We start from the raw sequence: 27,042 nt of genomic DNA on the forward strand, positions 1-27,042 counted from the left end.
GTAGAATATAGCCAAAAAGCAGAAAGAGAAACTGGGACCAAGATGATGGAAAAACAAAATGACCAGACAGACAACAAAAGATAGAAAAAATAATTTTATCTTCTATTTTGTGATTAAAATATGTCAGATTTGAAATGTGTATCCTGTCAGAGCTGGTGTTAGACAGCAAACATGAACTAGGACCTAAGAGAGAGGAAAAGTCTTTTTATTTATTTTGTTTACACCACAGAGCCTGTGTGGGGTTGGAGAGGTTGTAAGTATCTTAATAAAAAATTCAGCCCGCGACTTAGCCTGTGGTTTTAGATTTCGGCCCCTTATGTGATTGAGTTTGACACCCCTGTCCTAGAGGTACGAAAACTGCCTCTGCTGTCCCTGGCAGAATGATGACCCCCCCCCCCCCTTCCTGCTGTCTGGAAGGGATTTAGAATGGCAATTTGCCATGTTGGCCATAAGGTCACCTAAACCTTTGCCAAAAAGTATCTGCCCCTTAAAGGGTTATTTGCTGAAGTGACTTTGGCAGGCGATTCGCTTGCCCACTGTCTGATCCAGAGTATTCGGCAGGCAGAAATGAAGCCAAATCCTTGCTCATGGCTCTAATGATGTCAGAGAGCATTGACCACATAATCCTTTCCCTCCATAATCATGTGGGGACAGGCATCCCCCAGCTCCAAAGGATTAGTGCACAGACTGGTATGACAGACTCGTGCCACGAAGGAGGCAGCTGCTGCAGCTTTGATACCCAAAGCCAGTGTTTCAAACTGTCTTTTAAGGGACCACATTCACTTTACAGTCCTGTGTGTCCTTCAGCATCACTCCTCCCTTATTAGGAAGGAAGGTGCACTTAGTCATTTGCTGTACTGTGGAATCCACTTTCGACTGCAAAAACAACTGTTGGAAGTTTGGAGTCATAGGATAGAGCCTAGACATAGCTTTAACCACCTTTAGAGAGCCTGCAGGTGACTCACATTGGTCAATAACTAAGTAGGTAATGTCTGTATGAACTTGAAAAAAGGTAGTCTGTGCATTAGTGCCACTCAACTTAACACCAAGAGGTAGAGGATGCTGGGGACTGAGCTTCAACAGAGAGGGTGTCAGAAATGACATGCGAAAAGGAAGCTTATTTGAAAAGACAGCGCACTTAGGGATGATCACCATGATCCATAGCCACCCTTACCTCCTGACCTTTGGTCCCAAAAAGGGATCTCAAATCATCCAAAGACACAGTAGAGCCTTATGATAACAAAGGCATGGAAAGAGACTTCCAGTCCTCCCACTGACACTAGGAGCTGGCGTGGTATGAGGCAGAGACACCTGCTTGGGAACCAAATCCCTATGAGGTGTAGCTGCTACATTCACATGCAGCGCAGTGCTCCCCAGGCCTGTTAAGTAGACTTTCCACAAAAAACTGACAAAATTGGAAAAGCCTTGCACTGGAGGCCATTAGGGCCCCTGCAAGACCCCAGACTGAGGAAGTAGGGCCTCCTCTACCATTACACATTTGTGTTTCACCCTCTCACTGCATGTGGCCTTTGAATGGGATCTCCTCCCTGCAGATTGAGCTTTTTGAGGCTCTAACACCCTGGAGGACTGAAGAGAACTGAGCCCTGAAGCTCCTGCCTCGTCCTCTCACACTCCGCGGCACGTGGAACATGACCTTTCCTCAACCAGTAAACCTGCACAAAAAATGCATGAATTAGGGCTAGACTGGCTTGGGGCATCCATTGCAGATGATCCCTAGGAAAAATGAGGGGTTTTGAGGCAGAAAAAAAGCACACTGGGGGAAAATAAATAAAGAAATAGCTAAAAATCCAAGATGGTTGCCGCCAGAAAATTTGCACCAAAAATGGCCCGTGGGAGCTGAACTGAAAAATAAAAAATGTCAAAATGGATTTTGGAGATGGGGGAACCTGACTATCCTCAGAAACCCTCACATCTGGCTTTTTCAGACCTCGCTCCCCCACCCCCACCCCCAATTTTACTTACAGGAAATAATGGGAGTACTTACTGTGACTTCTGGTACCTGTCAGCTTGCAGCAGGGAAAGGATTTCTGCCTCAGAACGTGCCACGAACAAGTCCACCAATGGAGATCTTCTGGCTGCCGGCCGGGGGACCCTGACCACAGACTCCCACCCCTGAAAATCCACATGACACATCAGGGGAGAAAACTTACAGCTGACTCTCGGATACCCAGAGACTTGTTACACAGGGGCCCCACAGCCTGCGCTCAAGCCTCTGATGAGCAAGCTTCTAGGGAAATGGACCCCGAGCTCCTGAAAGGACACAAAAGCAGGCTGGCTCCGCACGTACTAAGAGATTGGCCTGTGAGCAGGAGTCTGCCCTTGTGGGACTGCATCCTTTCCTTAGTGGAGTAAGCCCAAGAAGGGAACCTCTGAGCAATGAAGCCATGCAGGAAAATAGAGAACCAATGGTAAAAATACCCCCAAAAAAGAAGAAAGCAAAGCAGATCAGAACACACCTTCTGACTTTGCTTGCAGAAAGAAAAAACTGAAAAGGGAGATGTTCTCCACTGCAAAAGGGGAGTTCAGAATTTGAGTGACACCCTTCTGCAGATTCACAACTAATGGGAAGCAACAGCTATAGTATAGAATCCTATGTCTTTGCTAAAGAATGTCTCTTATTATATATCCCCAGCCACTTCAGTTACAGCCTTTCGTGAGGGGCCATAGGTCACAACTGCTCCTGAAGAGTGCCCCAAGTCTAGGAGTACATAGTCTCATAGTTGCTAGGTTGTGCAACAGGTAGGATTCCCTTCCTCTCCTGTCTTGAGATTGTGAATGCTGCCCTAGCTGGAATGAAAAACAGAATCCAGGCTCAGAGTATGAACACAGATCTCTTACATGGCATTCACTATACTATCATCAAGCCACAAGGCCACTCTTTTTATTCTTTAAATGGTACTTTTTGAGTCAGAGAAACCATCAGAAATTCAGTAAAACACTTAACAGACCAAACAGCAGGCAGGTTATACTTTTTTATGTTCCACAGTTTGTGACACTTCTGGAATGACCATGTTAGTGACCACATTAAGGGCCTGATTTACTAAGCTTTTTTCTCATAGGCACAGCATAGAAAAAGCAATAGTGAATGACGCCCAAAGTCTTCACTCTGTCCTCATGAATTTAGACTGCAGAATAGCCTGTGTACTATCTTAGATCAAAATCTAAGCCACAATTATATAAAAGATATTAAAACCATTAGCTATTTCTGTACATGTCCCTTTAATATTACAAAATACGAAATAACAATCTACAATTTTATGTTTGTTTCAAAAACTGGAGACTGTGGAAATAACATTTTCAGCATGAGAGGCTCTGCTCATTGTTTGAGAGTTTATAGATTTTCTGGAAGCAGTGGCCCATTTTTCGGATCCCATTGGTAGCCAAACTCGACATTCAAGAACCAAATAATCTATTGGAATGAAAACAAAACAAGGTAAGAGAGCTGTGTACTATGTATTGTAGTTCAAAAAAAATTTAATCTAGAAAACACTTGGTTGGTGCATTGCTGAGTAAATGATCCAGGTTTGATTCCCAGAACTGGGTCCTGCTTCAGGAGTCAGTAAGGACTGGAATTCCTAACTGCCCAACAGTGCTGACTGCAGACAAACTCAAAAACATACATCGCTTGGATTGCTGATGGTGCTTTGGTATGGGTCTTGCAACCAAAAAGGTCTGTGTTAGAGAGGAAGAGAGAATGGAAATAAAGATGGGGGAAGGACCTTAGGCAATTGCTACCGAAGGTCTAATTGCACCATAGCTTAGGTCTAACTGGGCTGGAAGCCCAAATGAGCCAGAGGAAAGCTGTCAGACACCAACCCACTAACTCTATATATGGCGCTCAAATTTTACAACAAATTTTGGCTTGCACCCAATTTGCATGCACAATTGCTTATGAGCCAATTAGCACCATTAATTGGACGCTAACAATTCAATTATTGGTGCTAATTGGCAATAATTTACATTTATGTGCACTTCTTTAGTCACTATTCTATAAAAATGTGCATGCAAATTTTTCCACATAAATCCAAGGGTCAGGAGCATTCCTAGAATTTGTATGCATCAGTACAGAATAAGGCCACTCTGTGCCCAATTTAGATGCGAGGATTTACACCAGGTTTCACTTGCATCAAAAATCTGGCACGGATCCCAGAGCCAAAATCCTATTCTATCAAGGGTGCTGCAAGTTGGGTGGCGTTTATAGAATAGCACTTAGCACTAATTTTTTGATGCCTTATACAGAATCTAGTCCTACGGGGCCATGATGCTACCAAATGCAAAAGCTTTAAGGTGTATCTCTCAGGAGGGAGATCTGTCTGCCTTTCACTGCCCCACAGAGCAATCCTGAAGGTCTATCCTTTTTGCACAACATTTGCAGAGGGAGTTTAAAACTGGTCATAGATCTATTTGGAATTTTAATTACATTATACTTAATGCTTATAACCCACGCTAGCCTTCCAAGTTCAGCGCAGTTTACATTCATTACACAGTAGCAGAACTTAAGCAACACATTTACAAAATAAAATGGGCAAAGGTAGGGGAGGGACATTAAGGTGGGCAGACTAGATGGGCCGTGGGCCCTTATCTGCCGTCTATTTCTATGTTTCTATGTTTCTATGGAGGATTAGGTTCTTACCTTGATAATGTGCCTAGCTAAAGACATTTTGATGACACCATAGCACACATAGGAAGATTTATCAATGAACTCTATAAATGGGCCACAATGAACTTTCTCAAACTTGACAAACTGAAAACTTAAGATCTTATGGTTCGGAAACTTCAACACACTATCCTACACAAACTTGTTGCTGACAACAGGAGAAAAACTCAAAATAGAAAGGTGCTCAAAAGTACTAGCATGGACCAAATTAACACACCTGTCCTTATGTGAATGGCTACTGGGTATATGGTAGGTCAAATTTTGGTAAAGATTACTGGTAAACATTGCCCCATACTAGTTCAATGTTGCTATTCCGGGATATTCTCCACAGGAACACCGCTTAGCAGAGTTTCTATTTACAGTTACACACTTGGCATTAGCCCGGTGCTGGCAGTCCCCTAAGATACCTAAACACGGTCTGCTATGCAGGCTGGATTATGTCCAAATGATGTGTAAACTGGCGGCAACTAGACAGCAGACAATGCTCCCTTATTATAAGGTCTGGAATGTTTATGAGAAATGGAGAGCTAGCCATAAGGATTAAGCATTAATGCTGGGACCATATTCTCCCCTATGTTCTCGCTGTTGACTGTACCGTATTATTTATTTATTTTCAAAAAATTTTACACCGCCTAAGACCTAAGCGGTTTACAAAGAAAACATACATAATACATTGGCTCATCACAGTTATCCAACTTACTAAAACTAGTACAAAACTAGAACAACTTCAGTAAAATAAACTATCAAAATCTAACCTTCATGGGAGGGGGAAGGGTTGGGTAGAAAGGGTTCAATTAGGAAAATCACATGCTGCTGTATATATATTGGCTGTTGTAAGTTTGAATATTTTTGTCATTACAATTTTGAATATTAAATAAAGTGTTTAAATTGGAAAAAAAAAGAAATGAAACAAGCGTGTGGTGGTGCAGGAAGTCTGGGATCTTGCAAGGGTCCTCGTGGCCTCCAGGGCAAGGCTTTTCCAATTTTGTCTCTCCAGAACATGGAATCTCAAATATTTCCTGTGGTCCAGGAATATGGGAATGTGAAGATAAAAAATCCCCCTGGAGCCACTGCCGCAATGACCGATTGAATGGTCTCCATTCTGAAGCGTGGCACTCTCAATACCACATTTATAGACTTCAGGTCTAGAATTTACCTCCAGTCTTTTGAGCCTTTCTTGGGCACTATGAAGTACATAGAGTATCTTTCTGAGACCGATTCTTCTTCGGGAATGGGCTCTATGGCTCGAATATCCAAAAGTTTTTGACCTGTCGCTTGGACCCTGGCTGCTTTTTCTGGTCTACCTACCAGAGAATCCACAAAGAGATCTGGTAGAGGGCAATAAAACTTGATCTTGTGTTCCTCTTGAATAAGTTCCAGTACCCAGCGGTCTGAAGAAATCTGTGCCCAGGCTTCCCAGTAAGCTGACAGTCTCCCTCCTATTTGCAGGAGCATGACTACCGGCTTAGTGTAATTGTGTTTGATTGAAGACTGCCCCGTCTCAAGAATCAGAGGCTTGAGGTCATCTAGTACTGCCAAACTTCTGCCTAGATCCATGAAAAAGATCTTTGCACAGAGGGGCCTCTGTAGTATTGTTGAGAGCCTCAAAAATTACCCCAACTGGCCCTCCTGGGAGCACATGATCTCATGTTTGGCAAGGTCTTTGGTCAGCAATCTGCCATGCTGGCCATAAAAATTACCCCAACTGGCCCTCCTGGGAGCACACGGTCTCATGTTTGGCAAGGTCTTTGGTCAGCAATCTGCCATGCTGGCCATAAAAATTACCCCAACTGGCCCTCCTGGGAGCACACGGTCTCATGTTTGGCAAGGTCTTTGGTCAGCGATCTGCCATGCTGGCCATCCAACTCCTTACCAAAGAACATTTGCCCTTTAAAATGAAGCCTGCTCAAAGTAGCTTTGGAAGCTGAATCTCTTGTTCATTGCCTGATTCAGAGCATTTTGCGAGCAGAAGCAGCCCAAGCCAAAACCTTGCTCATGACTCTGATGATGTCATACAGGGCATTTGTCACATAATCCACCTCTTCCAGCACCAGCTGGGGGCATATGTCATCCTCTGATGCTGAAGTCTGATGTAACCTCGTGTGTCATGCACATGGCACAAACGATGCTGCTGCTGCAGCTTTGATCCCCAAAACCAGGAATTCAAATTACCTTTTTAAGACCACATTCACCTTGCAATGCTGCACATCCTTTAGGTAAGGAGGTATGTTTAGTAACCTGAGCCACCGAGGAATCCACTATTGGCTGAAAAAGCTGTCGAAATTCAGGAGCTATGGGGTATAGCCCAGACATAGCCTTAACCACCCTTAAGGAACATTCTGGAGTGTCCCACTATTCCATGACCAATGCAGTGATGTCTGGATGCGCCGAAAAAAAAGTGGTCTGAGAATTTGTGTGGCTCATGACCGGCTGCTGTTCCAGTTTCAGCTCCCACAGAGAGTTATTGTCAAATATATTTTATTGAGCTGAACGAGAATAAGGAACAAGAAGCACATCAAAACAGGAAGTATCAGATTATTATATCAACATATACCAGGCAACCCCCCTCCCCCCCAAACCTGCCGCCCCTGCCCCAAACCACCCCCAGTCCTCCAGCCACCATCCAATGAATGCTTCAGAAAAGAGAAATATACATAGAGCCCCCTACAGGAGCAATGAGCTCAGCAAGAAACAAAGAACAACTGGTCAACAGTTCAACAAGCGACTTCGAGCCACTGGGGTCATAGTGTTCCAAAAGGGCTCCCAAGTGCGCTGAAAAGTGCGCCTGGACAAGGAGGAAAAATCCTGCACATCCCTGTGCTCCCACAACAGGTGTGTTATCAGGCGACAGCGCCAAAAGGAAAAATCAGAAACATCCGCCTCCAACCATTTAAGCAAAATGCATTTCAGAGCAATCAATACAGTCCACCGGAGAAAAGCTGCAGCCCCTCATCGTCTAGGGTAAAAATGGAGCAGGGCTCCAAATAAGAACAAGGGGGAACGTTGTATGGTAACATTCCAGATATGTTCCACACAAAAAAAAAATGTCATCCCAAAAGGATTGAAGGATAGGACAGGTCCAAAACATATGTCCCAAACCAGCCTCAGAAGCGGCACAGCGAAGACAAGCAGCAGAGGCTCAGAACCCAGAAAGATAAGCCCTCTTAGGGGAGATATACAATCGCAGGACCAGTTTGTAATGTTGTACCCAAAATGTGGTATATTTACGTAAAGCAGGCAATTTTTTAACAGCATTTAAAATCACATCATCAGGCAATACTATATTGAGATCACGAGCCCAGGAGTCTCGCAATCGGATATGGTCAAGAAGGGGGGACTCATCCTTCAGGTGTCTATGATGAAATTTAAGAGGAACAGGGAGTTGAGATCAAATGGTAAATGCCATAGACAACAACTCCTGACAAGAAGCCGTTAAATGGCAAGAGGGTAAAGAAGCAATGTAGTGACACAGCTGCATGTAAGCAAATCCATCAGCAAGAGGGAGCACAAATTCCGTACACAACTGATCAAAAGATTTGATCCTCCCATCGTTCTCCACTAATTGAATCCCCCCCTGCTTCCCACCTCACAAAATTGGCACCATCCACCCCAGGAAGAAAATTCCACAGAGAGTTATATTAATGTGCATTGCAGCACAGTTGTTGACTTAAAAAGATGACATACTAATAGGTCCTCCAAAATCAAGGGGTTTTGAGGCAGATAGAGACTTTTAAAACAAAAATCAAGAAAATCCAGATGGCCTCCATTAAGCAATTTCACACCAACAAAAGCCCGGTAGAACACTCTGAACTTCAAAAAGTCAGGAAAGGGTTTTTTTTGGAGATGGTGGAGCCTCTGGCTCTAGAAACTCTCAAATTGGGCAAATTCAGAACCCTTTAATTTTCCCCATAGGCTATATGAGTACTCACGGTACCTTACTGGCACCTGCCTGTGTCAGCTCTCACTGAACATGAAAAGACTGGAGAAGAATTTCTGCCTCAGAACAGAATCCACAGGTCCAAAAATCTTGATCTTCAGGTTGCCATTTAACCAAGTGTACTGAGACCTCAGACCCTCCCCCCCCCCCCAGGAAACCATGTGACACAACATGGGGAGGGGAAACGCAGCAGACACTCTCAAAGCCCAAAAGGTCCTACACTGGTGCTAAACAGCCAACACTCAAGCTCCTGATATATCAGGATGTGAGTTAGCTTCAAGGGGAACAGATCCCGAGCTCCAAATCCATTAGTGCAGGCTAGCTAAACAGGTACAGCAGAGAATTTTCCTGCTAGTTGCAGACTTTTCTCAGGGAGTCTGCGTCCTCCGTCAGGCAGAGCTGCCCCAAAGTGGTCTCCTTAGCACTGAAGCCTCAAAGAAAAACAGAGGGAAAAAAAAAAACTTAAAAATAATAAAATTAAGCAGAGCAGATCAGAAAGACACCTTTTCAATTCGCTTGCAGTAGGAGAATCTTAAGGTGGCCGTACAACCCACTGGGGAAGGAGCTGGAGTTGAAAGATTTAGATGACATCCTTCTGCAATTAATTCATTCCTATACCCTTGCACCAGAATAGACTTTAAGGGGCCGATTCTATAAACGGGCATCTTGGTCATAAAAGGTGGTAGACATCCTGACAGCCAATCAGGATGCACATTTTTAGAAAAAACCCAGATGAGGAAGGTTGCCTACATTATAGGCATCTGTCGCAGGTCTACAGAGATGTGTAATTTAAGCTCACCCAAGGCTGGGCATGGGCGAAGTTTCACCTGGAAGTGGCCTTGGGTGAGAACATAAGAACATAAGAAGTTGCCTCCGCTGAGGCAGACCAGAGGTCCATCTCGCCCAGCGGTCCGCTCCCGCGGCGGCCCATCAGGCCCATTGCCTGAGCAATGGTCCCAGACTATCCCTATAACCTACCGCTACTCTTATCTGTACCCTTCAATTCCTTTATCCTCTAGGAACCTATCCAAACCTTCTTTGAAGCCTTGTAACGTGCTCCGGCCTATCACAGCCTCCGGGAGCGCGTTCCATGTGTCCACCACCCTCTGGGTGAAAAAGAACTTTCTGGCATTTGTTTTAAACCTGTCTCCTTTTAATTTTTCCGAGTGCCCCCTTGTACTTGTGGTTCCCCGTAATCTGAAAAATCTGTCCCTGTCTACTTTTTCTATACCCTTCAGGATCTTGAAGGTTTCTATCATGTCTCCTCTAAGTCTCCGCTTTTCCAGGGAGAACAGCCCCAGCTTTTTCAGTCTGTCAGTATATGAGAGGTTTTCCATACCTCTTATCAGTTTAGTTGCTCTTCTCTGGACTCCCTCAAGTACCCGCCATGTCCTTTTTGAGGTACGGCGACCAATATTGGACACAGTACTCCAGATGCGGTCGCACCATTGCACGATACAGTGGCAGGATGACCTCCTTCGTCCTGGTCGTGATACCCTTCTTAATGATACCCAACATTTTGTTTGCTTTTCTTGAGGCTGTGGCGCACTGTGCCGACGCCTTTAAAGACGTGTCCACCATCACTCCCAGGTCTCTTTCAAGGTTACTTACCCCTAGCAGTGATCCTCCCATTTTGTAGCTGAACATCGGGTTCTTTTTCCCTACATGCATGACCTTGCATTTCCCTACATTAAAGTTCATTTGCCATTTTTTGGCCCATTCTTCTAGCGTCGTTAGGTCCCTTTGCAGATCTTCGCAGTCTTCCATGGTTTCAACCCTGCGGTAGAGTTTGGTGTCATCCGCAAATTTAATAACTTCGCAATTTGTTCCCGCCTCCAGGTCATTAATAAATATATTGAACAGGAGCGGTCCCAGCACCGACCCCTGCGGAACTCCGCTCGTGACCCCATGCCAGTCTGAGTAATGGCCCTTCACTCCAACCCTCTGTTTCCTGTCTGCCAGCCAGTTTTTGATCCATCGGTGGACCTCCCCTTGCACCCCGTGTCTCCACAGTTTTTTAAGCAATCTTTCGTGCGGTACCTTGTCAAAGGCTTTTTGAAAGTCAAGGTAAATGATGTCAATGGATTCTCCTTTATCCACCTGTCTATTTACTCCCTCAAAGAAGTACAATAAGTTTGTGAGGCATGACCTACCCTTGCAGAAGCCGTGCTGGCTCGTCTTTAGCTGTCCATTGTTTTCTATGTGTTCACAGATACTGTCATTAATCAGTGCTTCCATCATTTTTTCCCGGGACCGAGGTCAAGCTCACCGGCCTGTAGTTCCCTGGGTCCCCCCTTGAACCCTTCTTGAAGATGGGCGTGACATTTGCAATTTTCCAATCCTCCGGGATCTCTCCAGTCTTTAAGGATAGGTTACATATTTGGCAAAGTGGCTCTGCTATTACGTTCCTTAGTTCCTTTAGTACCCTTGGGTGAATGCCGTCCGGACCTGGCGATTTGTCGCTCTTTAGTCTGTCTATCTGCCTGAGGACATCCTCTTGGCTTACCTCTAGTTGGACCAGCTTTTCATCCCGATCCCCATTTACGATGTCCTCCGGTTCCGGAATATTGGATGTATCCTCCCTCGTGAAGACTGACGTGAAGAACTTATTTAACCTGTCTGCTATCTCTTTTTCCTCTTTTACCACTCCTTTTTTGTCTCCATCATCCAATGGCCCCACTTCTTCCCTTGCCGGTTGCTTCCCCTTCACATATCTGAAGAACGATTTGAAGTTTGTTGCTTCCCCCGCCAGTCTCTCCTCATATTCCCTTTTAGCTTTTTTAACCACACGGTGACACTTCCTTTGGTGTTCTTTGTGTTCCATTTGGTTGTCCTTTGTTTGGTCCTTTTTCCATTTTTTGAACGATGTTTTCTTGTCACTTAAGCATCCTTGCATCCCATCCTGGCCTTTGCTATCTGGACCAATCAGAGTCTTAGGCCACTTCCAGGGCATCCCAGGATGCACCAGGTAGGAAGCCTAAGGCCCTGATTGGACCAGGGGTCTTAGGTATCTAGGCCAATTAGGTCCTTAGGCCCCTCCTCTGTGCATCCCAGGATGCAATGGGAAGGGGAAGGCCCACCATTTTGGAAGAGGCAGGCAGGAGGGAGTAGGCAACCCTCTTGCTCACCTTCTTCAAAGGTACAGGGAGGGGGATCAATGGGGCCCCGCAGCAGAAGGGAGTGGGCATCCCTCTTCCTGATTGGATTGGGAGGGGGAGTCAGGAGTGTTATGAAGGAAGGAATGGCCATGCCTTCTTCCGTGCAGATGTGGGTGTTGGGGGGATCCTCTGCCACTGCCGGCTCAGCTAATCACGGCAGGGGTATTTTCCCCCTGAACAGCTGAGCCACGGTTTCGGGGAGTCCTGCCAGCTCAGCTGATTAGGGATTCCCTTGCCATGATCAGCTGAAGGCAAGGGATCCCTCTGCAAATATAGGTGGCTGAGCTACCTATCATTGCGATAGACAGGAGCCGATTAGAGAATTGGGGGTAAGGTGTCTGTTCTTTAGGACAGACGTGATTCTGTATAGGATGCTGGTATGCGATTCTCAGCTGCTTCTTAGGTGGCTGCCAAGACTGGCATCCTATACAGAATCAGCCCCTAACTGTTTTTGATAATGATAATGTTTGTTCCTTTAGGCACAGCAGATGAATCCAGGTGGACTTAACCCACAGGTCTGGATTCATCTGCTGCTGATAAGTAATTTGTAATTGGTTAAACATCTTACCTAAATGAGTAAAGAATTCCACCATTTCACCAACAGCTATGCAAAATGCTTCAACAAACTAGACTTGAAAACTACATCTTTTAGCTAGGCATTGTATTGTATGATTTTATTTGCAATTTTGTGTAACTGTATTGCTATTGTACCTGGTGTATAGCTTGAATGTGCAGATTATAAATGATTTTAAAACAAATAAAGTGATGTCATTGAAGTTTATAGACAGCATGACAGTTATGATTACACATTATTTCGCAAGAAACTGAAACTTCTTTTTTGACAACTGATACTTTTGCCTATTTCTTCTCCCGCTTTAGGACTTCTCCTGTCCTTTCCCCTGTCCCTTCCCTCTCCCTCCTTTTCTCTGTAAGTCGCCTTGAGCCTGCTTAGGTTAGTGCAACACACAAATGGAAGATTAGATTAGAGTGTGGTTGTCTGCTTATGACTGTATCATCCTTACAATGTCAGAGAACCTCTAATCTCTTTAAAAGAGAACCATCACCATCTTTGCACCAAATATTTTTCTGTATATTTACCTCTTCTCATGGTGAATCAATACAGATCACTGATGAAAGACAGAATAGTGTGCTATCTACTCAGAATCTACTCAACTATGAACTGGGAGAATTATTCACAAACGTGTTTCAAAAAGTAAAAAATAGGCTTAATTTTCCTCCAATCCAAAATCTGTTCCAAGCCTAGGTCCCCAAAGTTACTGCCTGCCTGAAAGATTATATAGGACTGTACTGGTGAACCATATTGGATGGGGGTGGGAAGGAAACAGGAAGTTTTGGTCAAACAGTTTCCTCCTGGGCTTCCTGTGACAAAACAGAGGAGACTGCCTCAGACTATTATATCCTCTACACCCCAGTGCATACATACCCATATCTTGCAACTAGGTGTCACTGATATGCAATAGCCAGAACACAGGGCCTCTTTTACAAAGTCACGGTAGCAATGCTGCCACAGTAATTGCACCAAAGGCCATAGGAATTGAATGGGCTTTGGTGCATTTAATGCAGCAGCATCACTACCACAGCTTTGTAAAAGAGGTCCGTAATCTCTGGCTTAGGAAGTCAGAATGAGGCTCAGACATGGCAGGCATTTTAACTTTTATTAAGCAGTCAGTCCAACACCCACCCATCTTGTGTTTACACTTCCAGGTACTTCAGGATATAAATGGCATCAAGCATTTGCCAATGTGAAAGGAGGATGTAGTAATATTTTAAAGGGTTCTAGACTCTAAGCAGGTTGCTAATTGGGAACAGGGGTGAGCCAGTTCAACAGATTTGATTGTAGATTATGTGGCTCTTCTCAGTAATAAGTATGGCCATGATCTTATTTCACTGTTAGAACACAGTTTGAGGACTTCTTTTTATTGTCTGCTTATGCATAAAGTACAGGCATTTTAAAATTATTTGTATGGCGACTTGCACAATTTGTGAAAAAAAATTATAAAATAATTTCTTACCTATGACATTACTCCTGTCTCAAGATTTCAAGAAATGGCAGTTAGTTCTGGGTATTGGTGGACTTGAGATGGATCTGATTAACATTTAATACTAGTGTTCAGATTCTTGCTCTTTCACCATGATTAATAATGGAATAGCCCTCTTAAATAAGGCTAACAAAACACAACTATTCGTGACTTTAATTCCCAGTTATGTCACAGTAGTTTTTCAATATTAAATGGCCAAACCCATCTGTCAAAATTCTTCCTTATTTTATTCAGAGATCAGGGATCAAGGACTCAGAAGTCAGAACCCAGCCCAAAAGCACAAAAATACTTTTAATTTAGAAGTATTTGCTTTTCTTTTCTTAAAACTCTGCAGACTTGGGAGCAAAAGAATGTACTTGCAGGCATTCATCTGAATACAGCTAACAACTATAAAGATTGTTTGTAAAAGACAGCTCAAAATGCCAAAGAAAATACATTTAAAGTGATTGCATTAACAAGGAGACATATCTAGCAGAGTGATAATAAGTTTCACCATACTTACACTACCATGCAAAACATCATAAAAATATTCCAGAGTGCAATGAAAATTCGAAAATATCTCAGGCTCAGTAAGAATTCCCTGATATTGTCACCTGAAACAGGAATAAAAAAAAGCAGATATCTTTAACAAGTTAGGCACATTGAACTGGGCACACTAGCCACAGTTTTAAATTCTGCTGCCCTTTCTTCAAATAAAAGCCACTTGTTTGCAAATTCAGTTTCTGAATTAGCCCTTTACTCCCAATCTAAATTTAAAAAAAAAACAACAACAAAAAAAAAAAACTTCAACAGAGTCCCTGGATCAATCTGCTAGGATTTGGTATTAGCCTGAGGCATGTTTGGGCACATTCAGGAACAAGCCAGTCTTTCTTCCTGATAATGGATGCAAAACAATTTCTAGAGCTCTCAAAAACAGCAAGGACTTCCCCTGCTCTCACTAATACCCCCCCCCCCACTTTTTTTTTTATGAAGCCGCATTAAGGTTTTTTATTGCCGGCCACAACGGTAAAAACTCCTAAGCTCATACAATTCCTATGAGCATCCGAGCTTTTACCGCCACAGCTGGCAATAAAAAACCCTAATGCGGCTTCATAAAAGGGGGATACATGACATAAGGGCACTCTCTAAAATTGAAAGGGGATAGATTCCGTACAAACGTAAGAAAGTTCTTCTTCACCCAGAGAGTGGTAGAAAACTGGAACGCTCTTCCGGAGTCTGTCATAGGGGAAAACACCCTTCAGGGATTCAAGACGAAGTTAGACAAGTTCCTGCTGAACCAGAACATGCGCGGGTAGGGCTAGTCTCAGTTAGGGTGCTGGTCTTTGACCAAAGGGCCGCCGCGTGAGCAGACTGCTGGGCATGATGGACCACTGGTCTGACCCAGCAGAAGCAATTCTTATGTTCTTATGCAAGTCTTCCAATCCATGGATAGCCACATGAATAGTTAATTACTCGCCTACTAGCACATCAGTTACCTGGCAAGATTCTCCAAGGTGAAACCTGTCCTTTTCACAAAAAAACACATGTTTTTAACCAGATTGAAAAGAAGCATTCTCAGTGAAGTACTTAGGATGGGGAAACAATGCACACCCAATTACTATTTTCAAATGACTGCATGCTGTTTTATCTATCCCACTGCTCACAGAAACAGCAGGGGCAAAGTACACAGGAATTTATTCAGACTCAAAAATGCACCTCGTGTGCTTATCTCATCGATGATCACAAGCATTTTGTCTCGAGCAGGACTAGGCACAAACAGACAGTGTAATAGCCACTTATTACCTGCCAAGCAAATAGCATCTAAGGTCTCAAAATTGCTTCAGGACGTTGAACACATTCCTTACAAAGCCATCAATATTTCCCAGGATTAAGAGCCAGAAGATGCTAGCCTGAATGTGCATGTCACTGCTGCTCTTTGGTCAAAATCCTTGGCTAATAAGAATTTTTAGCACTAAACATCTCTGAGTTTTGAAGTGCCTTCCACTTGTAAATCCAAATAAATAAAATATGTTAGTTGCCACTTACAGGATCAGAATAGATGCTCACCAGCAAACCACCACCACATTCATCCTTATCATTCCAAACATTTGGGTTACTCCAGTGCCAGGAAATCTCCACCATATCCTCACTAGTGTCACATAATGATCCAGAAGAGCACCAAGTCTCCTTCAGATCCTACTAGTCTTGGCATGGCTCAGATTTGAAGATTCTGGATTTAACGAGTGCCTTTCCAAATATAAGAATTGCCATACTGAGACAGACCGAAGGTCCATCAAGCCTAGTTTCTTACAGTGGCCAACCCAGGTCCCAAGTACCTAGCTAGATCCCAAGTAGTAAAATAGATTTTATGCTGCTTATGCTAGGATTAAGCAGTGGATTTCACTAAGCCATCTTAATAACAGCCTATGGACTTCTCTTTTAGGAAATTAACCAAGCTAACCAATTTCACCACATTCTCCTGCAACAAATTCCAGAGTTTAATTACATGTTGTGTGAAGAAATATTTTCTCTGGTTTGTTTTAAGTCTACTACTTAGTAGCTTCATCACATGTTTCATAGTTCTAGTATTTTTAGAAAAAGTGAACACATGATTCACATCTACCCTTTCCACGCCACTCATTTTATAGATCTCTATATCACATCACCCTTGAGTCATCTCTTCTCCAAGCTAAAGAGCCCTAGCCACTTTAACCTTTCCTCATAGGGAAGTCATCCCATCCCTTTCATCTTTTTTATCACACTTTTCTAATTCCGCTGTATATTTATTAAGATTGGTAACCAGAACTGCACACAGTACTCAAGGTGCAGCCATACCATAGAGCAATATAAGGACATTATAATATTTTCATCTTTGTTTTCCATTCCTTTCCTGATAATTCCTAACATTCTATTTGCTTTCTTAGCAGCCACCGCACATTGAGCTAAGGGTTTTAACGTATCCTCAACAATGACACCTAGGTCCTTTTCCTGGGCAGTGACTCCTAACACAGAACCCTGCATCACATAGTTATAGTTCAGGTTCCTTTTTCCCACATATATCACTTTGCACTTGCTCACATTAAACATCATCTGCCATTTTGACGCCCAGTCTTCCAGTCTCACAAGATCCTCTTGCAATTTTTCACAATCCTTTTGCGATTTAACAACTTTGAACAACTTTGTGTCATCAGCAAATTTAATTATCTCACTAGTTATTCCCATCTCTAGATCATTGATAATTATGTTAAAAAGTAGTGGTCCTAGCACAGACCCCTGGGGAACCCCACTATTCACCCTTCTCCATTGAGAATGTTGATCATTTAAACCCACTCTCTTGTTTTCCGTCTTTCAACCAGTTCTCAATCCATAAAAGGACATTACCTCCTATCCCATGACCTGAGACATAATACAGCTCAAATTTACTTCCCACTTCCCCATCAAAAGTCTCCAACAAGTATTGATGAACAATTCTCAGATTTCTGCAAAAAAATTTCAGATTTCTGCAACCCTACAGACTAAGGGCTCCTTTTATCAAGCCGCGCTAGTGGTTTAATGCGCGTAATAGCACGCATTAAGCCGCCAGCCGTGCTAGCCGCTACCGCCTCCTCTTGAGCAGGCGGTAGTTTTTGGCCAGGGGGTTAGCGCGGGATGAAATGTCACGCACGTTAACCCCACTAGCGCGGCTTGATAAAAGGAGCCCTAAATGTAGATTTGCTTTTCTTTGAACAAGGAAGATCCTGGCTGTCTGTTTAATAGAAGGCAGTGTTTGAAAGGAACTTGAGGATGCAAACGTTCGGCACAGAATAAACTTGATTAAGGACAAACTTATAATTTGAAATTGTGAGCCTCCAAGCTAACTATTCATCCAACTAACTTATACTTAGAAATAAAAAATATATCCAGAAGGCTAAATTTTGTCACATTTTCACATTTGAATTTATAACTGTAACCACTTCATCTCAACTATTTAAAACTGCAAATGTGAGGGCCCCAGTTACCTGTAGTTGGTTCTTGAGATTCGTCTCCAAATCCCTGAGTGTCCTTCCTTTTTCTGTTGAGAAAGAGAAATAAAACTGCATAAAGAAATTGAAACTTGCTAGATTTTAAACATATAAAGGTGAAAAAATGTCATTTTCCACAGCAAAAGCAGATTGGATAGGAAGAGGGGAAATTTTAAGGAAATATATCTTTACCGAAAAAGTGATAGAATCCTGGAATCTTCTACTAGTAGGAGCAAATGTATACAAACCTATGACAGAATTCAAGCATGCTTGGAACACAGAGCCTTATGATTACAGCCAGGGAGGGATCAAAGAGCACCTAATATAATAGACCCAGGGCAAAAGGCTAGACAGGGTCAACCCAGAGGGTCTTATGAGTTGACAGTTACTGTTTACTACAGGCAGCACAGCAGCTCCCAAGCAAGCAGCAGAAAAACCATTTTGATTGTCAAGGTCATGCAGTGGGGAAAGGAGATAGAACATGTGCATGAGGGTACACAGAAACTATAAGCACTGCAACACCAAAGTTATTACAAAGATATAAAAATAAGAACTTACAGTTTAAAATTTAGGATTGCTCCTGCATTCATGAGCAATGTCCTGAAAAAAATGAGAAGAAAATGTTAACAGAATTCAGATAATGAAAGCAGCTAAGGAAGCTTCCTGATAGCGTGAAAGGATACCCAAAACAACTCCCAGAAGCTGCTTGTGTCCTTTTATGAAATAAACAAGTTGGTTTTACATCAGTGATCTTCAGTGGAGTGCTCATTGTCCGTTCCCACTTCCTTTTGTACTGTTTTATACCCATGGATTCTCTGTCCTGTTGGACTTTTTGTGTTTGCTTAATACTAGCAATGCCACCTCCTAATTGGAAATTACCTATATCTGCTCAAATAGTTGAAATTGCACTTATCTTTTCCTGTGCTGTAGATGAAATTCAGCAAGCCAGGTCCACTTAAAGTTGTGCCTTCTATGCTCCGCAACATCACAATTTTTCATGTTTGGATGTCGCAGAGCATTGAAGACACGACTTTAAGTGGACCTGGCTTGCTGAATTTCATTTACAGCACAGGAAAAGATAAGTGCAATTTCAACTATTAGTTCCCACCAGTGTAAAAGCATATTTATTTAAAAGTACAAGAACGCTAACTAGCAAGAGACATCAATAGAGAAAATAATGCTTTAATTGAATGAATTAGGTGAGGGAACAGTATTGTGCCATGATGGTTCCTTAAGAGTCGTGGTTATTGTATCTGTTTCAAATGTGACCGTTGTAGAGGTGACTGAGCACAATACACAAATTTTATTATCATTATTATTAAGAATCTCTAATAAAACAAAAAAGGCATTTAGATTTTATAATAAAGTTTCACTCGTAACTTGTGAGCAAGTAAAGCATTGGCCACACCTTCTATGACCCATCTCCTCGGGAGTTTGCACAGGGTTTTCAGGCAGATATTGAGAATGCATAACTATATCACAAAGATTTCTCCCCCATGCATACGCAAAAAGTTATGCGTTCCCAATATCTGCCTGAAAGCCCTGTGCAAACTCCTGAGGAGATGGGTCATAGAAGGTGTGGCTAATGCTCTACTTGCTTGCATGTTATGAGTGAAACTTATCAGACATCCACAGTTAAGATACATTTTTCAATCTAAGGTAACTACAGACTGTAACTCCATTGGAGTAGTATATTTGATAGTGTGTCCGTGTGGCCTGTTTTACATAGGCCATACTGTAAAGAATATCAAGACATGTATGGTGGAACATCTGAGTAAAATCCGTAGAGGGGACCTGTCAGCCCCCCTCACAGCACATTGGTAGGAAAAATCTTAAAGCACCTAGCGTGACTAGGAGTGCCAACTTTATGGAGGTGCTGTGGAGAAAGGAACAAAAATGGATTTATTGATGGGAGACAATGGCAACATTGGGTCTCAACAAGGAAGTGGAATAGTGGGCATTTTTACATCACCCTTGATTGTGCTATGGCCTATTTAGGTGTTTAAATGTTTCAACCAGTCCTGCGCTAAGCGGGCGATGTCATTTCCGATCTGTGCACTTGAAAAGAAGAGCGGTTTTTGAAGTTCATTTGTCTGCAAGTTGAAGATCTGGCCGAGTGAGACAGGTATTTCCTGAGTTTCCATGACAGCTTTACAGTTTTTGCAGTTTAAGAGTTTTTTGAGATGTTTAATGTGACAGATTGTAACCCATTGTAACCCATTGTTTCATTTATTTTTTGTTACAGACCATTTTTTGAGATTTGGACCATTACCGCACTATGGATTTTCTGAAGCAGCAGTAGTGAAACATGTCAGAACCCAGAGTCAGAGTGAAATACTTTAACTTCTTAACAACTCTCAAGATAAGTGTCTTTGAACTTTTTTACGTGCTATAGAAATCTAAAAATAAAAATACGTGCAATGATTGAAGAGTGAATTCACAGATGCTTTAAACATCCGGGTTTTTGCCCGGTGTTTGGTCTGACATTCAAGAGAAACTGAACACTGTTTTTGAAAAGTATCAAATGCTGTTTAGGTGTGTTATGAGAGTTTAAATGCCACTTTGATTTTTGTGTACTTTATGTTCCAGCTGATTTTTGAAGTTGGCAGTCTAGTATAATATTATCCCTGATTGTGTGGCAAAAATATATATACAGTTTGTGGAATGCTATATTAAGTATGCTTTTACTCAGAATAAACAGAGGAGTTTCCAGTGGTAGAGTTAGATTAGCAGGCATACTTTTTGATTTTCAAAAGTATATGTATAAATATTGTGTATACTAATTAGCAACAGTAAAAACAACATGAGGGTTCACTACTGAATAAAAGCATAACAGCATATGTTATTGAAGTCCTAAAATTACTCCAAATAGAACAGCGATGGATCCATCGGCTTCAAAGTTTAAATCCAAAGGGACTTAATGTCATAATAAATTGGCATATTTTCTTCTAATTATAACAGTAAAAACAGTTTAAAAATGAGTATAATAACATAATGGCATTATGGTAGATAATAAGAATGAAACAAAAAGATAATAAGATAAAAACCAATAATAATTGGATAAGAGAGTTACAACAATTAGCATTAAATATATGTTATGCATTAAGACAAAGTTCAGATATTCAAAATATTGCTTTTAAATCGTAGAGTTAATCTACTCTATGAAGTTAATGATGTTGTGATGTTTGAATGGCGGTGAATTTATAAATATGATATTGCCGCTATGGGGGTCACGTGATGACAGCGTGCTGAACAGACGTCTTTAGCTCAAGCTCCGCTCTACCTCTTCAAAAATACCCCTAAACTCATGCTTGTCAGCCAGTTACGCACTGAAACATCGTTTTGTTCTTGACGGGTTCTCTCCTGCTGCTATTCAGGAGCCCCATTGGAGTGCAGACTAGCTCCTTTCGGCAGGTATGCCAATCAAGGCCTGGAAAAGAAAAGCCTGCGAAGCCTTTTAACATGGTGGCCTCCAACCCGCTATCCCCTACTCAGCCCCAACACGATGCGGACATGCAGATTTCCGTCTGCCACCTGTCCAAGTTGCTGGATGAGAAGTTGTCCAAGCTCCACGCTGTTTTGGAGGAGGTGAAGGATAGTATAGCAGGCCATGCCACGAGGATCCAGCAGGCGGAGGAGCGTATCTCAGCACATGAGGATCGGGCGGTAACAGTGGACAATCGCCTAACCGCGCTGGAGACGCAAATTAAGCAGCTAGAAGACCGGTCTGAAGAGGCAGAAAACCGCAGCCGCCGAAACAACCTGAGGCTTATTGGACTGCCGGAAACTGTCCGTGAATCGGAGCCTGGAGACCTGATGGCCACGTGGTTGCCCCAAACCCTCGGACTTACATCCTCCTTGGGCCCAGTACAGGTGGAGCGGGTTCATCGCATTGGGACCCCGCGTGCAGAGGGGGCCTGACCACGACCAGTCATAGCCCATTTCCTAAACTATACAGTTAAAGCACGCATCTTAGAGGTTTACCGGCAAGTTCGATCTCTGGAATACCAGGGCACCAAGATATTGCTTTTCCAGGATTTTTCCATCAAGCTTTCAGAGCGGTGGCGGACTCTGGTGCCTTACTGCACACAGCTTCATGCCAGGGGGATAAAATTCACTCTCCAGTATCCTGCTAAAGTGCGCATCAATCACAACAACGGCACGGTCACAATGGACACTCTTGCAGAGCTCCAATCCTACCTGGAGGGATTGCCAGCCCCTTGAGTGGCTAGTGATGCTGCAGGCCTGGCTGGGCCTGGAACTCGAGATCCAGGGAGGAAGCTGGTTCTCCTTCTACTACCAGTGACGTCGGGAACCTTTTGGACTTATCTATAGCCCCGTGGAGTGTAAGGGGCCCCACGCATATCTTGCTCATAGAGGACCCAAGGGGTCCTTGCCACTTGTCCCTGGGGCCTTCACTACCATCTGGCTACTCTACGCTTTCTGGATCCAATGTGAACCATCTTCTTTATCCGGCTCAGTACCTGGAATGCAGCGGGTCGACTCTTTCTTCTTTCGTTCTGGAGCCTGGCAGTGCACCATGTTTGGGAATTCCTACCATCTCTATTGCTTCTGGAGAGTATCTACCTATCTTTTGTGTGTGTGCTGGCAGCATGGACATCTTGCTGCACATTGTTTTCTTGGGGGGAGGGGGAGGGGCTCGGGGTATATGTTAGGTAATATGATATTGCTGCTATATGAGCTAGCAATTTGGGGATCGCACTGGGTGAATAAAGAATTCTTAGGAGTTACGACTTATGCCATAATGTCTATGACGTTACAAACGTTATCCTATGTCATGATGTTGATGACATCAAGTATTTTGAATAGCGGTTAACCTATAATTAAGGACACTGCCATTTCTATGTGCGAACACCCCTGGATTGCACTGAGAACAGCAGTAACCTTTAGAGTGTTTACACAAATGTTATAACGGCTGAAGAGAAAACCAAAAACTTGTAGGTAAGCATGGTATTGATAACTTTTAATGAAAAATCGGCAAAATACAATAGACTCTAAAGTATGCAGTCCCAGGGCCTTCCTTAACAGGTGGTTTCTTCTTCTTTCTCTATTTGTTAGCATGGGCAAACAGCTTAATATGCATGTGTGGACGTATTCCTGATGAAGCTCTAGATCAGTGTTTTTCAACCGCTGTTCCGCGGCACACTAGTGTGCCGCGAGATGTTGCCTGGTGTGCCGCAGGGCCGCCGGGCCCGGAGCTGACAGGGGGCCCGAGGCAGGGGCGCCAGTAGCTCGCCAAGGCAAAGTGAGTCGATCACCCAGGACTCACTTTGTCTTGGCGATCTAATCTATCGAGCCGATAAGTCTTCTTCTCCCCGACGTCCATTCTGCAGTCGGAGAGGAAGTTCGGGCCAGCCAATCGCTGCCTGGCTGGGCGGAACTTCCTCTCCGATTGCAGAATTGACGTCGGGGAGAGGAAGACTGATCGGCCCAAAGCAGGGAGAGCATGCGTCGGCGTCTGCTTTGGGGCCTGTTATCCATTGGTGGGTCCTGTTCCCCGATGGCAGCGGCAGTGGCAGTGGCTTGGGGAACGGCAGGGAGAAAGAAAGAAAGGGGGCAGGCAGGGAAACAGAAGGAAAGAAGAAAAAAAAAGAAAGAAAGGTCAGGGAGAGAGGAAGAAAAAGTTGGAGGAGGGAATGAGGTGTGGAGGAGAGAAAGCATACAGGCTGATAGAAGGGAAGAAAGATTGGATGCACAGTCAGAAGAAGAAAGTGCAACCAGAAATCACCAGACAAGGTAGGAAAAATGATTTTATTTTAAATTTAGCAAAGTGGAGGCAGTATTACAGTTTTCAAAGGAATTTGCCCAAATAACTTAATAGTTAACTGGGTAAATTCCCAGAGATGAAACTTCCCTTCACTTACTATGCACAGTTCTGAATTTATATCTGCTGTCTATATTTTACAATATGGTCACCTTTTACTAAACCGCAATAGTGGTTTTTAGCGCAGGGAGCCTATGAGCGTCAAGAGCAGCGCTGGACATTCAGCGCAGCTCCCTGCGCTAAAAACTGCTATTGTGGTTTAATAAAAAGGATGGAGGGTATATTTGTCTATTTTTGTATGCTATAAAAACCAAATACAGAGAGAGACTGAGAGCTGTTGACGAAGAGCTACGTGTGTGTCTTTCTTCGATTCCAGCCAGAATATCAGCTTTGTGTTCAGCCAAACAGGCCCAGGTTTCGCACTGAATAAAGTATTTTATAATTTTTATAATTTTTATTTCGTAATAAAGTAATTATAAAATACTTTCTTTGTGTTTATTTGATTCCTATTCAAGAGAATTACTTTATATATAATCAATATAGGCAGAGAGTTAAATTTTTTAACATTTTCTAATGGTGGTGTGCCTCGTGATTTTTTTCATGAAACAAGTGTGCCTTTGCCCAAAAAAGGTTGAAAAACACTGCTCTAGATGGAGTGAAACAGAGATGCTCTTGAATGCAGAAACACATTGCTATTGTAAAGGAAGAAGCAATAATCTGTCAGCTCTTTGCTAAGCGGGAACAAGAGATTATTCCCAGCTGACTGGGGAGCCAAAGCTAAGTACAATATCCAATAGGTATAGCTTGACAACCCCATAAGCATTAATATATTGGTAGTAGTTGGATAAAATCTTTTAATAAATTGAATAATAAATGAATTAATAAATGAAATGTTAATAGGGAAAATATAAGGAACCAATGATAGCTTGCATTTGGCTGATATAACAAGACGTGATCTAAAATCATACAGCCGCAAGCACTTGAGGTAACCTTTTCCCTGTAATATATCCATGGTCATAGAACTACTACAATAGTGTTAAAGAAAATTATATAACAGAAGAAGATTATACCACTTTGTAGAGTCTATTTATTGATTTAAGGGTGATTAGTCATGGGCATTTTTGTAGTAGGATTATATTAAACAGCAATTGCCACATGTTCATGATGTTGCTATGTAGGGTTCATACATCCTAGAATTTGAGAAACATAAAATCAGCCCTAATTCTCATCCAGATGCAAAATTAATGAAAATAAAAAATGAACAAGTTATTACCAATGACAGCAATAAATTATATCTATGGCATGGTGTCCTTTAAACTAAAAAGATAAATAAATATGCTACATTTGCATTATAGATTTGACTTGACTTTATTATTTCTGTACTGCACAATCTAAAAATTCTAAGACGTTCACAAATTATACACACAATTAAAAACAATAATATACATACTGGTAACATTAAACAAAAGAAAGCTCTGGGCCATCAGTACATATTAAACTTTAAAGGATCCCTTAGACTGCAAACCCTCTGGAATATTCTAAATCCTAAATAAATGTACATAAACACATTCACATATTTACCAAATTAACAAAAGCAGACCGGATTATTTACAGAATATAATGGACTAACAAAAACGCTTTTACGAAAACCAAAATCCTGATCCCTCTTATTTTTCCAGCTTCTCCTCTTCACCTAAGTATAAGTGGAGCACCACGCACATCTGAGGAGCAGATTACTACAACAAAGAAATATACTGTACGGTAAATATAATTTTTTTCCCCGAAAAGCGGTTAAACAAATAAACATAAGCAAGAAGAGACGTAGAATGCAGTAACAGTAGACAAGAGCTTTTTAAAATTTTCTTATGAAGTGCTTACAAGCTATCTAAGCAATTTTGTACCTTTGGGGTTTTATGCTATTTCGAGAAATAAAAATTGCCAGGATAAAAAAGGAGAGATCCAGGAACCAGGCCAAAAGAAAAGGCAGAAAAATGTAGCTTACGCTAAGGTTTTCGACCAACGAGAAAAAGGTTTGCAGTCGGTGCAGTTCGGAAGAATAAGAGCTCATTTACCCGAATAATAACACGTCTCCGATCATCTTCAGGCCACCGCACCAGGAACTTCGAGTGGCCTGTCACCCAACTCAATTACCAAGCTTCCGGCTCCTATCCCCGACCGACAACCAATCACAGCAAGCCCAAGAGATCCCTCCCTATACGTAGAGTTTAGCTGAGCGGCAGAGGAAGCGCCTTCAAACTTGTCATCGTTGAGAGTCGCAGACGGCGTGACGTCAGGGATTGTTTACAAACCTAAAATCTAAAAGCGGTGGGGGAGGAGGCAGAGTGAGATTCGATTCGGTTTATGAATCCGCCCCTTGCCTCCAACGAGGAAAGTTTAAGTGGCTGCTGTCTAAAAGGGCCACGCTCCTTTCTCCTGCGCAACGTCTGCAGCGGCTTTAGTGTCCCTATGGCAAACGGAGAACAAAATGCAAAGTACATTTTAGGATGGAAGTCAAGTTGAGAAATCATTTTGGAATTAGCTTTCCATGTACGATGTATTTCTGATTAAATCCAAAGTTGGGCTAGCTTCTGTGGTGGCCCGGAACTGCAGCACTTTAAGGAACAGCACCCCAGAATAGCAGGAACAGGCAGAAAAAGAGTTCTCTGATGCGCTCAACACTAATTGCATGTAAGACTGTGAGAACAAAAGTAAAGGGGAGGAACATGGCTTGGCACATGTGCACAAGAGTTTTGTAGTAAGCGTGGCTCTTGTACTCATGTGACAGACAAACTTGTGTAGCCCTGGCTTCCTGCCCCTGCCGCACAGCGTGGGGCTCCGGCTAGCTTTTTAGGTTGGATTGCCCGCCCGACACCACACCACACAAAGAAAAAAACGAAGAATTGAATGTACCTGCAATGTGATGGTGATGGTTTTATAGTCACACATGGATTCACAAATTCTCCACTTGAGCGTTGGCGTAGGCCGGGGCCAGATTAATGTGGCAGGCTGGAGGATGGAGACAACTCTGGGGTTTCATTCATCCCACTCGAACTCCTCTGCTTTCGGATGTAACAACAGTTCAGTCCGAGGTATGAGTAACGTGACCATTTATTTTTTTTCCCCACAAAACGGGACCGGACCCCCCCCCCCCCCCCGAACCTGTTAAATATAGTGCAAAATATAGACAGCAGATATAAATTCTCAAAACTGACATATTTTGATCATTAAATTGAAAATAAAATAATTTTTCCTACCTTTGTTGTCTGGTGATTTCATGAGTCTCTGGTTGCACTTCCTTCTGACTGTGCATCCTTTCTTTCATTTCTTTCTCTCCCCCCTCCCCCCCCCCCCCATCTTTCATTCTCCAGCCCAGCCCCCCCCCCCAACCGCTGCCACATATTTGTCCAAGCCCCTGCTGCCCTAACATAATCTTCGTGCAGCAAC

General features: G+C 42.8%; 1 protein-coding gene across 2 annotated transcripts; it reads right to left on the reverse strand.

Annotated features, from left to right (window-relative positions):
* Positions 1–3,163: 3,163 nt before the first annotated feature.
* On the reverse strand, positions 3,164–25,821 carry SMIM7 (small integral membrane protein 7). Of its 2 annotated transcripts, none has more exons than XM_033956435.1 (5): positions 25,671–25,821; positions 18,372–18,413; positions 17,811–17,863; positions 14,336–14,426; positions 3,164–3,430 (listed from the first exon to the last, which is right to left on the reverse strand). In XM_033956435.1, exons 1-5 carry the CDS (start codon positions 25,694–25,696, stop codon positions 3,415–3,417), a joined length of 228 nt encoding a protein of 75 aa, XP_033812326.1. In that variant the 5' UTR covers positions 25,697–25,821; the 3' UTR covers positions 3,164–3,414. The 2 variants fall into 2 exon arrangements, with proteins under 2 accessions (XP_033812326.1, XP_033812325.1); XM_033956434.1 differs by having other exon boundaries at positions 25,500–25,706.
* Positions 25,822–27,042: the final 1,221 nt, after the last annotated feature.

The sequence above is a fragment of the Geotrypetes seraphini genome, chromosome 8, assembly GCF_902459505.1.
Source record: "Geotrypetes seraphini chromosome 8, aGeoSer1.1, whole genome shotgun sequence".
NCBI classification, from domain to species: domain Eukaryota; kingdom Metazoa; phylum Chordata; class Amphibia; order Gymnophiona; family Dermophiidae; genus Geotrypetes; species Geotrypetes seraphini.

Excerpts from the sequence above, each read along its gene's own strand:
- SMIM7 (XM_033956434.1), bottom strand. The coding sequence starts at position 25,666 with ATGAGCTCTTATTCTTCCGAACTGCACCGACTGCAAACCTTTTTCTCG. Across the intron at positions 18,414-25,499 it reads AATAGCATAAAACCCCAAAG|GACATTGCTCATGAATGCAG; the intron begins GTACAAAATTGC and ends CATTTTTTTCAG. Across the intron at positions 14,427-17,810 it reads ATCTCAAGAACCAACTACAG|GTGACAATATCAGGGAATTC; the intron begins GTAACTGGGGCC and ends TTCCTGTTTCAG.